This window comes from Athene noctua, chromosome 15 (assembly GCF_965140245.1).
Source record: "Athene noctua chromosome 15, bAthNoc1.hap1.1, whole genome shotgun sequence".
In the NCBI taxonomy this organism is placed as follows: domain Eukaryota; kingdom Metazoa; phylum Chordata; class Aves; order Strigiformes; family Strigidae; genus Athene; species Athene noctua.
The window spans coordinates 19,679,361-19,689,995 of NC_134051.1; the positions used below are offsets into that span (position 1 = coordinate 19,679,361).

General features: G+C 69.1%; 2 protein-coding genes across 3 annotated transcripts in view; both read right to left on the bottom strand.

The window, feature by feature from the left end:
* Positions 1 to 6,868, bottom strand: part of LOC141966587 (uncharacterized) — a 7,562-nt gene extending 694 nt beyond the window's left edge. The window contains exons 1-11 of the mRNA XM_074919490.1: positions 6,759 to 6,868; positions 5,703 to 5,822; positions 3,896 to 5,584; positions 3,630 to 3,742; positions 3,490 to 3,548; positions 3,189 to 3,346; positions 2,920 to 3,082; positions 2,642 to 2,833; positions 1,652 to 1,867; positions 1,037 to 1,190; positions 1 to 915 (exon numbers count right to left, since the gene is read on the bottom strand). The exon at positions 1 to 915 is cut by the window's left edge and continues 694 nt beyond it. Coding sequence (XP_074775591.1) covers positions 841 to 915; positions 1,037 to 1,190; positions 1,652 to 1,867; positions 2,642 to 2,833; positions 2,920 to 3,082; positions 3,189 to 3,346; positions 3,490 to 3,548; positions 3,630 to 3,742; positions 3,896 to 5,584; positions 5,703 to 5,822; positions 6,759 to 6,807 — 2,988 coding nt within the window. The 5' untranslated portion in view covers positions 6,808 to 6,868 and the 3' untranslated portion in view covers positions 1 to 840. The remainder of the gene's footprint in view (positions 916 to 1,036; positions 1,191 to 1,651; positions 1,868 to 2,641; positions 2,834 to 2,919; positions 3,083 to 3,188; positions 3,347 to 3,489; positions 3,549 to 3,629; positions 3,743 to 3,895; positions 5,585 to 5,702; positions 5,823 to 6,758) is intronic.
* Positions 6,869 to 7,995: 1,127 nt separating this feature from the next.
* On the bottom strand, positions 7,996 to 10,585 carry NDUFAB1 (NADH:ubiquinone oxidoreductase subunit AB1). Of its 2 annotated transcripts, none has more exons than XM_074919849.1 (4): positions 10,255 to 10,585; positions 10,036 to 10,123; positions 8,882 to 8,993; positions 7,996 to 8,167 (listed from the first exon to the last, which is right to left on the bottom strand). In XM_074919849.1, the coding sequence occupies exons 1-3, from the start codon at positions 10,564 to 10,566 to the stop codon at positions 8,902 to 8,904; spliced, it is 492 nt and encodes a 163-aa protein (XP_074775950.1). In that variant the 5' UTR covers positions 10,567 to 10,585; the 3' UTR covers positions 7,996 to 8,167; positions 8,882 to 8,901. The 2 variants fall into 2 exon arrangements, with proteins under 2 accessions (XP_074775950.1, XP_074775949.1); XM_074919848.1 differs by having other exon boundaries at positions 7,996 to 8,170; positions 10,255 to 10,584.
* Positions 10,586 to 10,635: the final 50 nt, after the last annotated feature.

Sequence of the window (10,635 nt, forward strand, 5' to 3'; positions counted from 1 at the left end):
AGGCTGTTTTCTATACAATGAAAATATCGAACGATATGATAACTCTGTATTCCCATAGTTTGATTTTTTTTTTTTCTTTTAGCAAACTGATTTTTTTTATGAACAGATCTGCATTTTATTCTAGCAAAAATCTCCCTCAACGTGCCCACTATGAGATGAGAATATAAGTGTAGAAAACTGCAGCTTGCTTTTCCTTTTCTATTCGAGCACCTTTGGGACCCCGTTGCCCTCATCCTCAGTACATTTCCAACGCCCCATTTTCAAACGACCCCACCATTTGTGCCCAGCTAGATGCTCAAGAGGACACTTGCAAATAAGGAGAGCATTTTGGAAAATAAACTTTAATGCTTAAAACGTACTGGTGTTTAAATTTATACCTCATTTACATTAATCATGATGAACAATGCAGCAGCGCTTAATTTGTATTTCACTTTCACAGTGGCTTAGCTTGTTCTGAAATGGCTATAGGGCAGACCATATATGTACATAGTATGATGTGACTTCAACAATCTGTTAGACTTTATTTTCCAATTGCCGGATGTAAGTCATTAACTCTGTTGGATGCCAGCATTGTGTGTTACCAGACACTTATCTGTAACTACTTACGATGAAATTCGCTGTCCCAAGCCAAAGCTGGCTTCTGCGGTCTGGTCCGACCCGTGGCGACGACGGTGGCAGATAATCCCTCAGGACTCTGCCTGGCGTGGAACTGACATCGCACCTGCGTTGATTGTATTGTCAAAGTGTTTGAAATCCCTTCACTGAGCTTGTTACGTGGAAATAAAAACGTGGTTGGTTTTAAAAGCGGAACCTCGTCGCCCGTGTCTTGCTCCCTGCTCCTCAGGCCGTCCAGCTCCTCTCCAGGGTGACCAGCTCCAGCCCCTCGCCGGAGGGACGGGGACGGTGGGCTTTGTGCTGGGGGGGAGAGCCAAGGCGGGGGTCACCTCCAGGCGAGGGGGGAGACGGGGAGCACCCTGGGGTGCCCGCGCTGGGCGTAGGGTCCCAGCACCCGTCCCCGTGCCGCGCTGCTGCTCACCGGCCGCTGCCTGGAGAGCTGCTGGGGCAGCGGGAAGGGGGCCCAGGGCGGGGGCTCCATGGGCCAGCTCGACACCGAGATGTCACTGGCTTTCCCCGAGTCCACCATGGGGTCGTTCACGCTGCTGGAGCTCGTGTCCCACTCCGAACGGGAGCTGGGAAGGAAGTTCATCGGGAATCGAGAGGAGAGGAGAGGAGGAGGGGGTAGGACTCGGGCTGGGGCAAACACACCCCCGGGTCCCGGCCCACGGCGGGGGGGGGAAACGCCCTTTGCTCGAGAAACGAAACCGCCCCGGCCCTTTTTCCATTTACACCCCTGGAAGCTGATTGTAGCGCCCTCACACACGCCCACCCCCCCGTTTCCTGCAGATGTGAACCCTCCTGTTAAACCAGCCCCCCCACACCGAGCTCCTCACGTGAGGGGAAAAGAAGGAATAAACCATTTATGTCTCCTTGGGCACCAAAGGCGGCTGCAGCGCCAAAGCTCCCGGGCGCTGCTGCCGAGGGCAGGGGGGCAGCACTGGGGGCAGAGCCGAGGTGCCGGGGGCCGTGGTACCCCAAAACCTCCTCCCCTTCACCCCGCTCAGCAAATTAAAGGTGAGACTCGCTGCCCTACCTGTGCCGGCGGGCGGGCAGGGCCGGGCGCCGCTTGGCGCTGCCGGTGATGCCCGCGTCCCCCCGGCAGCCGCAGCAGCCGTTGTCCAGGATCTGCAGGTGCAGCAGCTCCTCGGAGTTGCTGAAGGCCGGGTTGTCCAGCGAGCTGGCCGAGGGCAACCAGGAGCGTGACCAGTACTGGGCCGAGACGTCGTCCAGCCGGCAGAACCGCCGGTAGCTGCGGGCAAGGGAGGGCGGCTGGGCCACGGCCACGGGCACACGCGGCCCCAGCGACTGCGGCCAGCACAGATCGCAGGTTTCCACCCAAATTTCACGGCACCAGGGCAGGGCCCAGCCCCGCGCCCTGGGTGGGGGCAGAACCTCTGACACCGAACAACATCTGGCCGCGGCCCTGCAGATGTTGCGGTGGTTTCCTCGGGAACAATCCCCCACGGCCCCTTACGAAACCCTGTCCGGGAGGGTTCCCAAACGAGCCGCAGCCCTGCTGCCCCCACAGCCCCCCCGGGCTGAGCCCCGCACAGGACGGGGCAGATGGGCCCTGTGTGTCCCCACGGGTGGCACTGCGGGTCACTGGGACCACGTATTTTGGGGCTCATCACATCTCACGTGTCTCCCACCGCCACGGGCGCGCAGCGGCACGGCCCACACCCCCAGCACCCCCCTGCTGCCTGCGCGGGGCCACGAGCATCCCCCGGGGACCCACAGGCACATGCAGAGCCCCCCACCCAGCCGTGGCTCCGCGGGGTGCTGGGACCAGCTGCTCCTGGGCCCCACACGTGCCCCCCCCGCCCCAGCGCCTCCCGCCCGTCGCTATCAGCCGCCGCAGCGTGTTTGTCTTGGCAGAGCTCAGCCTGAGCCCGGCCCGGCCCAGCCACGGCTCAGCCTGACCCCGGATGGGCTGCGCTGCCCCCGGGCACCCCCAGGGAGGGGCAGGGGCATCAGCCCCGCAGCAGGGGCACCCCGCGCCCCCCACCGGCCCCGCACACCCCACCTGCTGCGGGTCTGGTCGGCCCTGGCCTCCAGCAGAAGCGCCTTGAAGCGGCGGATGGCGACGGCGGCGATGACGGTGCCCAGGAGGATGATGCTGAGCAGGACCCCCGCGGCCACCCCCAGCAGGCTCTGCTGCGTCACCCGGTAGTCACAGCGCAGCCCCATGAACCAGAAGTCGCTGCCGACGGGGCACCTGCGCCAAGGGGGGGCCATGAGCCGCCGGCGGGGCGGGGGGGGGGCAGCACCCGCCTCCCCGGGGCTGGGGCCGGGGGCACTCACTGGCAGAGGGGTCCCTGGTCCCGGGGGTGGGTGCAGATGCCGCGGTTCTTGCAGTAGCCGCGGTGGCAGAGGGAGGTGCAGGTGGCGTTCCCGTCCGCCCCGGCCACGCAGGCGAAGCCGGGGGGGCAGGCGAAGAGCAGGGCGCAGGGGTCCAGCGGCCGCCCTGCGGGGACGGGGGGGGGGTCCGGCTGTGCCACCCCCTGCGGGCCCAGCGGAGAGCCGGGGCCAGGCACCCGCAGCCGGCCCCCCCGCACGCCCCCCGCACTCACCCCGGGCCGCGTGTCGCAGGACGGGGGCCGTGCCCACCGCCAGCCCCGGCCGGGCCCCGCCGGAGCCCAGCGCGGCCTCGAGTTGCTCGCCCAGCCCCGGCGCCCGCACCCGCTCCGCCGCGAACAGCGCGTCGTACTCCAGCACCACGCTGCCCGCCCTGCGGGGACACCCCACCAGTCCGGGGCCGGCTCGGCCCCCCCGGCCCAGCGCCGGACCCCCGCAGCGCCGCGGCCCCGCAGCGTGTGACCCCCCCGTGCCGGGGAGCGCCTCGCGGGGCTGCGGGGCTGCGCCAGCCCCCACCTGATCCCCGTCACCTCCAGCCGCAGGAACCCGGGCACCGGCGTGAAGAGGGGAGCGACCTGCGCAGGGAGGAAGCTGAGACCCCAGCAGGACGGCCCCCGGCCGCAGCCCCCCCGCCGCAGCCGCCCCCCCCCGCTCACCGTCCGGTTGAAGCTGTGGAGCAGCCGCCGGCGCTCGCGGGACCCCGGGTCCTGCAGCGCGGGGACGAAGGCCATGTCCAGCACCAGCTCGCAGGGGATGCGGAGGAGGGGGGCTGCGGGAGCGGAGACGGGGCTCAGCACCACAGGGACCCCAGCTGCCTGCCCCGGGGGCCACCAGCACTGACAACCCCCCCCGTGCTGATGGCGCCTGGGGCCTCTCCTGCCCCCGCTGCGCCCCGGCGGGTGGTGCCGACCCCCAGACCCACCTCTCAGGAGGGGTGCCTGATCCTCCACGATGAACACCCGGGGGGCTCTGCCCGGGGCCGGCGTCGCTCGGGGGGTGTCAGCATCCGGCCACGCTCCGGGGCTGCTCGACGGCTGGGCCAGGCCCGTGCCCTCGGCACCTGGGGGGGACCCGGGGCCCCCCCGATGGCCCAGGGTCCCGGGGAGCTGCTGGGGGGGCTCTGGCACCACGGTGGGCAGGGTTGGGGGCCCCCACGTTGCAGCCCCCTGCAACACCGCAGCACCGGGCTCCGGTGTGACCGTCCCCACGTCCCTGAGCAGCGCTGGGCCGGCGGTGACAGCGGTGACACCCACAGCAGTGGTCAGCCCCAGGGAAGACGCAGGCTGGGACGGACCCAGCTGCTGGGGGGGCCCAGGGGCCGAGCGGGGGCCCAGGGGGGCTGCCGAGAGCCCAGCATCGTCCACCCCCACCGGGGTCCCCCCCAGGATTTGGGGGCTCTCGGCAGGGTCCCCCCCCAAGCCGGTGTGGGGCAGCTGGTGCCCCGGGGACGGCCCTGCCGGGGGGGTGCCCGCAGCAGGGCTGAGCCCTGGGACACCCCGGCTGGTCCCCGGGGAGGGCTGGGCGGTGGGTGACGTTGGTGCCGCAGAGCCGCCGGTTGGGGCAGGTTGCGAGGACGGGGGGACGCGGGGGGGCCCCGGGCTGGGGTCTGGCACCCCGCTCCGGGCCGCAGTGGGGCTGCCCGGGGCCACCGAGGCGGGGGGCTGCCCTGGCACGGCTGGCGGGTGCCAGGTCTGGTCCGGAGGGACGTGGCCGTGCTCAGGGGGACCCTCTGTGTCAGGCGGCCCCAGCACCCCGGTGGTCGGGCCCAGGGCTCCCCCCAGGCTGGGGGGTGTCACCCCTGGGGTGCTGGCCGTGGCGGTGGGGACAGGCAGACCCCAGCCCGTCCCTGCAGCTGGCTGGGCTGGGCTGGCCAGGAGGACCCCACGGCCACCAGCCCCCAGGGGTGGCAGAGAGGGGCGAAGGTCGGAGCGGGGACCCTGCCAGGCACCGTCCGTCCCCTGCCGTGTCCCCGCGGGGCTCAGCAGCCGCTGCAGCCCCCCCCCGAAGGGCGACGTCCCCATCGCCCCCGGCGCAGGGCTCTCTGTGGCCGGCGCGATGCTCGGGCCAGTCGCTGGACTGGTGTCACCCAGTGGGACGGTGGCACCCGGGTCCTGCCCAGCCCACGGGTCTGGCGACGAGGGGCCGTGTGAGCCCCCCTGTCTCTGCGCAAGCCCTGTCCCCGTGGGGGTCCGTCCCGGCAGGGTGCTGGGGGACCCCCACTGCCCCCGGGGGTGGGCTGACCAATGCGATGGGGTCCCCGGCGGGGTCGTGGCACCTTCTGCCGTCGCGTTTCCGACAGGGTCAGTCCCGGGGGCAGATCTGGCAGCGGGACCCGCGTCCGGCTCCCCGGGGGCTGGGGCAGTTGACGGCCGCTCGCTGCCTGCAGCTGCCTGCAGCAGTCCCGGGCGCTCGCTGGCTGCTCCATCCTGCACCACCGAGGGTCCTGTGTCCCCCCCGCCAGCCCGGGGGCCGCCGGGGCTCCCCTGGGGGCTGGGGGGCTCGGCAGTCCCGGCGGGGGTCCCAGGGAAGGGCAGCGGCTCAGTCTCTGTCCGCAGCCGCCCCACGGCCTCCGGCATCGGCGCCCGCCCTGTGCCAGCCCCTGGCTCCGGATCTAGGGGCAGAGGGGGGGGGGCGCTGAGCAGGGCTGACCCACGGCCGCACCCCGCAGCCGCCAGCTCGGCACCGCGGGGCCGGGACGAGGGGCCGCGAGCGGAGGGTCCCGGCGGTACCTGTCTGGCCGCGCTGGCCCGTGGCGGGGCCCGGGGGGGCGCAGGGGCCGGCAGTGCCCAGCGTGGAGCCCGTCCCACCGCCGAGAGCGCGGCAGAGCCGGGCACAGCACCCCACGAGCACTGCGGAGAGAGGGGACAGCGGCGCGCACCAGCGTTGGGGACCGCCCCCCCCCACACACACCCCCTCTGATACCCGCGGGCACCCGACGGAGCCGCTCAGGAACGACCCGAACCCCCGGGAACCCCCCGGGAACCCCCGGCCTTCGTCTGGGCGAGCGGAGCCGAATCCTGCCCCCCCCGGGCACGCGGCAGCACGTGCGGGAAACGCCCGTTTGGCCCCAAAGCAGAACTGGTGCGTGCCCACGGCGGAGCCCCCGGGCAGAGCCCCGGGCCGGAGCCAGAGCCGGACCAGTGCTGGACCAGAGCCAGACCAGTTTCAGACCAGTGCCAGGCCAGTACCAGACCAGAGCTGGACCAGAGCCAGGCCAGAGCCAGACCAGTTCCAGTGCCAGGCCAGTACCAGACCAGTGCTAAACCAGCGCCAGGCCAGAACCAGACCAGCGCCCCAGTAGGACTCTGTGTCTCCGCGGCAGCGGTTTCCCGGGGGGAGCGGGTGGGTGACCAGGTGTCGGGGCAGGGGTCACCCCCCGTGGTGGGGCCGGCGCTGGGGTCCCCACCAGCCCCTCGGGCCCCGCTCTCGGCCAGCGCCCGCCGCCCCTCCCGCGGGCCCCGCTGCCGCCGGGGAGCAGCCGGGGCCGGTGTCGCGGCTCACGGCCGGGCCCCGCGTGTCCCACCCGCCCGGGACCCCGCGGCCGAGCCCACCCCCCCCGGCCCCCGGCGGCACCCGAGCAGCCCGCCCCGGCGCAAGCGGGGAGCCCAGACCCGCCCGAGCCCGGTGCCGGTACCCGCCGCGCTGCCGCCGCAGAGCCCCGAGCCCGCCGCTGCACCGGCCCTGCCCTCCCCACCCCGGGCACGGCCGCTGCCCGCCGAGGGACCGGGACCGCGGGGACCCTGCCCGGCCGTGCCCCCCCCGGCCCATCCCGGCCCGGCGCTCACCTGCAGCGGCCAGGAGCCGCGGGAGCCCCGGGAGCCGGAGCGGCTCCATCTCGCCGCGGCGCTGCCGGCCCTGCCGAGGCGGCGGCAGGAAGCCCCCGCCCGTCCCCGCTGCGGCGGGGCGGAGGCGCCGGGGAGCCGCAGCCCCCGGGCCCGGGCCCGCCCCACCGGCCCCGGCCCCGCCGCTCCATCCCGGGGCGGCCCCGCCTCTGCCCCCGGGAGCGTGTGCGGGACCCTCGGGGGTGCGGTGGGGGGCCCGGCCCCTGCACCCCCGCTGAGCTCCGGCGCGGTCCCGGGGGCTGCGGGAGCAGGACCCCGGCTGCCCCCGCGGGCTGCACCGCCGGGACCCGGCCGGCTGCAGAAAACCCGCGTTGCCGGGAGCCGCCGGGGCGCTGCCCCTCCCCGGGCTCTCCCGGGGCCACCTCCAGCCCTGCCCGGCTCGGGGCCGAGGCTCCTCCCGGGCTCCCCCGGCGGCGGCTCCTCGGCCCGGCGGCTCCCGCCCCGAAACCCCCGCGCCCGGTCCCGGAGGCACCGGCCCCTCGACGCCAGCCCCGAGGTTCGGCCCAGCCGAGGTCTCGGAGCCGCTCGGGGGGGGTCCCAGGAGCCTCTCACCCCGCGGGGGGGAACCGCGGCCCGGCCCAGGGCCATTTCCAAAGCCAAAGCAGCCCGGAGGAGCCCCCAGCACCCCCCGCCCCGCTCCCGGCTCCGTGCTCCATCCTCCACCCCCCCGGGATCCGATCTCGAGTGACGGATCCTTGGCTCTGGCCCAGCAGCGTCTCCGACATACGAAAGTGTTTCTTGGCTCGGAGGAAAAACTGTACAGCGTCCAGAAATAACTCGTTTCTGTCTCGGGAGAGGTTTAAAGCAGCCTCCCGTGCTGGGATTACAGAAACACTGATGCCGCTTTGCTTTTCAGCAGCAGGGAAGTCATTTTCCCCTCCATTTCCCACGGGGGAAGCAGAAGCGTTTCAAACACAACCTGCTTGGGTTTTTTTTACCAGCACTGACGAAAGGACAAGTGTGGGGCAGAGCAGCAGGCACGGAGCCTCCTGCACCCCCTGTCGGCGCCTTCCCAGCCCCGGGGAGCGGGAAGGGGACAGCGGAGCCAGACCCGCGCCCACCCCCACAGACGGTGCTTTTACCCCCGGGGGGAGGGTGCAGCCCCCCAGCTCCTCGGCCACCGAACGCGGCCCCAGGGAGCCACCGCCAGCGGGAAGGGACACGCCAGCTGACCCAGCACTGGGCTTATGGATTTATTCCTTTTTTTTCTTGTTTATGAAGGACAACACATTCAGACAGCTTTAAATACAACGTCCAAGTACAACTTTCCGATGAAAGCAGCCACGGCACGGCGCGTGCAGTTATAGTCAAACCCGCTGCCACCAGCCCAGTCCAAGTGGGAGAGACAGCTCCTGCTAAAACAAACAAAAAATCCACACGTTCAGTATTTCAGCAACCCAGAACGACCACTTTAAGGCCCGAAAGCAGCAGGTCAGGCCGAGACAAGACAAGCTGACTCCTCAGGGCAGAGCCCCCAGGTCTTTCGGAGGGTCGGGGGCTCAGAGTGCAGCAGAGGGGCGCAGCCCCCCAGGCCCCAGAGCGTGTGTGGGAGCCCTGAAACGTGCACAGGAACAAACAGGAATGTGGAGCGTCTGCTGCTGCTGCTGGCCGGAGGCCAGTGAGGCCACCAGCTCATTTCCCCTGCAGCCCCAGAGCCCCTCAGGGCAGTCGCTCCAGTAACCCTTTCCTGCCCACTTCCTTTCCTGCTCCAGTCCCTGGCTGCAACAGGGTCACCTCGGGCAGCCGGGAGCTGGGCTACCACCCCTCTGGGGGTGCTTGCCCCCCACTGCACGCGGCCCGGCCGCTGGGAGGAGACGGACTTTCATGACTAAAATCAATTTGCCATCTACTAAACGAGCCCCGGGTAAGGGGAGTGCCGGAAGCGGCACGCAGGGCGAGACCGAAGGTCGCCGAGCCCCACATCCTCCCTCCGGAAAACACAGACACTTCACCCGCTGCTCGGCGCGGGCAGCTGCTGCCAGACCCCTGCCAGCCCCCGCCAGCCCCCTGCCAGCCCCTGCCAGCCCCCGCGGCCTCGGCTCCCCCCGGGACACATTGCTACTCACTTGGCTTCGAAGACCTGGTTTTATTCATAAACATCCTTCTTATCTGCGATGTAATCTACAATCTCTTGTGGGCACATTAACTTTTCTGCATCTCCATCAGGAATTTCAAATCCTGGAAGAAAGGGCACAGATTCAGCACAAACCAACGGAAACGGGAGCAAGGCTAAAGGAAGCAATTGCTGCTGGCTCAGAGGCAGCTCGGCGGGGGACGAGGCCGGGGGGGGGGCCGAGTCAGGCAGAGCCAGCGCTTCACCGAGCTCCACGCTGCTCCTCGAGGGGCTACAGCCCCCGATCCTCCCCAGCACCCCCACAGCCACCAGTGGCGAGGCAGGGGGGGCTCTTGGCACCTGCAGGCAGGCCGGGGCCCAGACCTGGCTGCTCGGAGCTGCCGAGCGCTCGCACAAGTAACAGCTCAGAGGGAGCCGCAGCGGGGACAGGGGGCACGAGGGCTCTCAGCAGTGGAACCCATCAGAAACGCATCCCAGAAAACTTGTGATCTTCTTTCTATTCCTCGTGGCCACGCACGGGACACGGTCCGTGGGTTAAACACAGCACGTCAGCAACACTCTGAAACATCTGCCCAGGTTTTAGGGAAGAACCAAACCCCAGGGACGTTTGTGACCCAGCGGGACAGGTGAGGCGTGTACTCCAGAATTTATGAGCTTTAAATGAAAGCATGAAGAAGTCCAAAACAAAGTAAAAAGACACTTGAAATATAAATAAGTGAAAAACATTGGGGTTTCTTTTCCTAGTAGCATCAAGTATTAAGGATGAAAAAATTCTGGTGAGGAAACACCTGGAGGATCTGTGATTTCAGCTCCAGCTGCAGCCTTCACGCTCAATCACCGCGGGCTGCCCTCGCTCACACGCTGCTGCCCCCCCTCTCCCCGCCCCAGCAATACGAGGGGGGGTTGGCAGGCAGCGTCCCCACGGACAGACGGACAGACGCCTTCCCCTGGCTCCCACCAGCGGCCAGCGCACATCTCACTGAGCGAGGGCGGCCCGAGCTGAATTACATCAGTGAAAATTCAATGGTACCATTTAGAGAAAAGGGCTGATACTCGTTGGCTCGAGCTGCGCTTGAGGATTAGCCAAAAAAAAAAAAAAAAAATTAAAGGTAGCCATGAATCCAAGCATGCACAGCTCGGAATTACCGAACTCGTCTTCCATAGCCATGATGATTTCTACTTGGTCCAGACTGTCCAAACCCAGATCTTTCATGAAGTGGGACTCAGCGGTCAGCTGGGGGAAGAAAAAAAACCGAGCATGAGCTGGCCGCAGCCGTTTCGGCACGGCAGGAGCCGGACCTCCGCGTTAAACCGGAGCCTCTGGCCTCCCCGGTGCCCGCGGCCGCCCACCCCGGCCCCACTCGCCTTCTCCGGGTCGATCTTGTCGTACAGCTTGAGGACGTAGAGGACGCGGTCCTTGATGTCCGCCAAGGTCAGGGGCGGCAGTTCGGAGAAGCGGCGGCACGGCGGCCAGGCCGCCCGCGGCACCTGCAAGAGACCGGGCAGCGCCGGGGGCAGCGCCGGGCCCCCCCCGCCAGCCCCCGCCCCGGGCCTCACCGGCGCCGGCGCCCGCGGGCGGCGGGGACAGAGGGTGGCGAGGGCGGCGGGGCGCGGGGCGAGCGGCGGCGGCCGCGGCAGGAGGCGGCGCACAGAGGCCGAGAGGACACGGGCCGCCATGGTGACCTGCTCCCAGCGGGCACCGCGCCGCTCCCGGCAGCCACCGCGCGCCCGGCGGGGCGGGGCGGC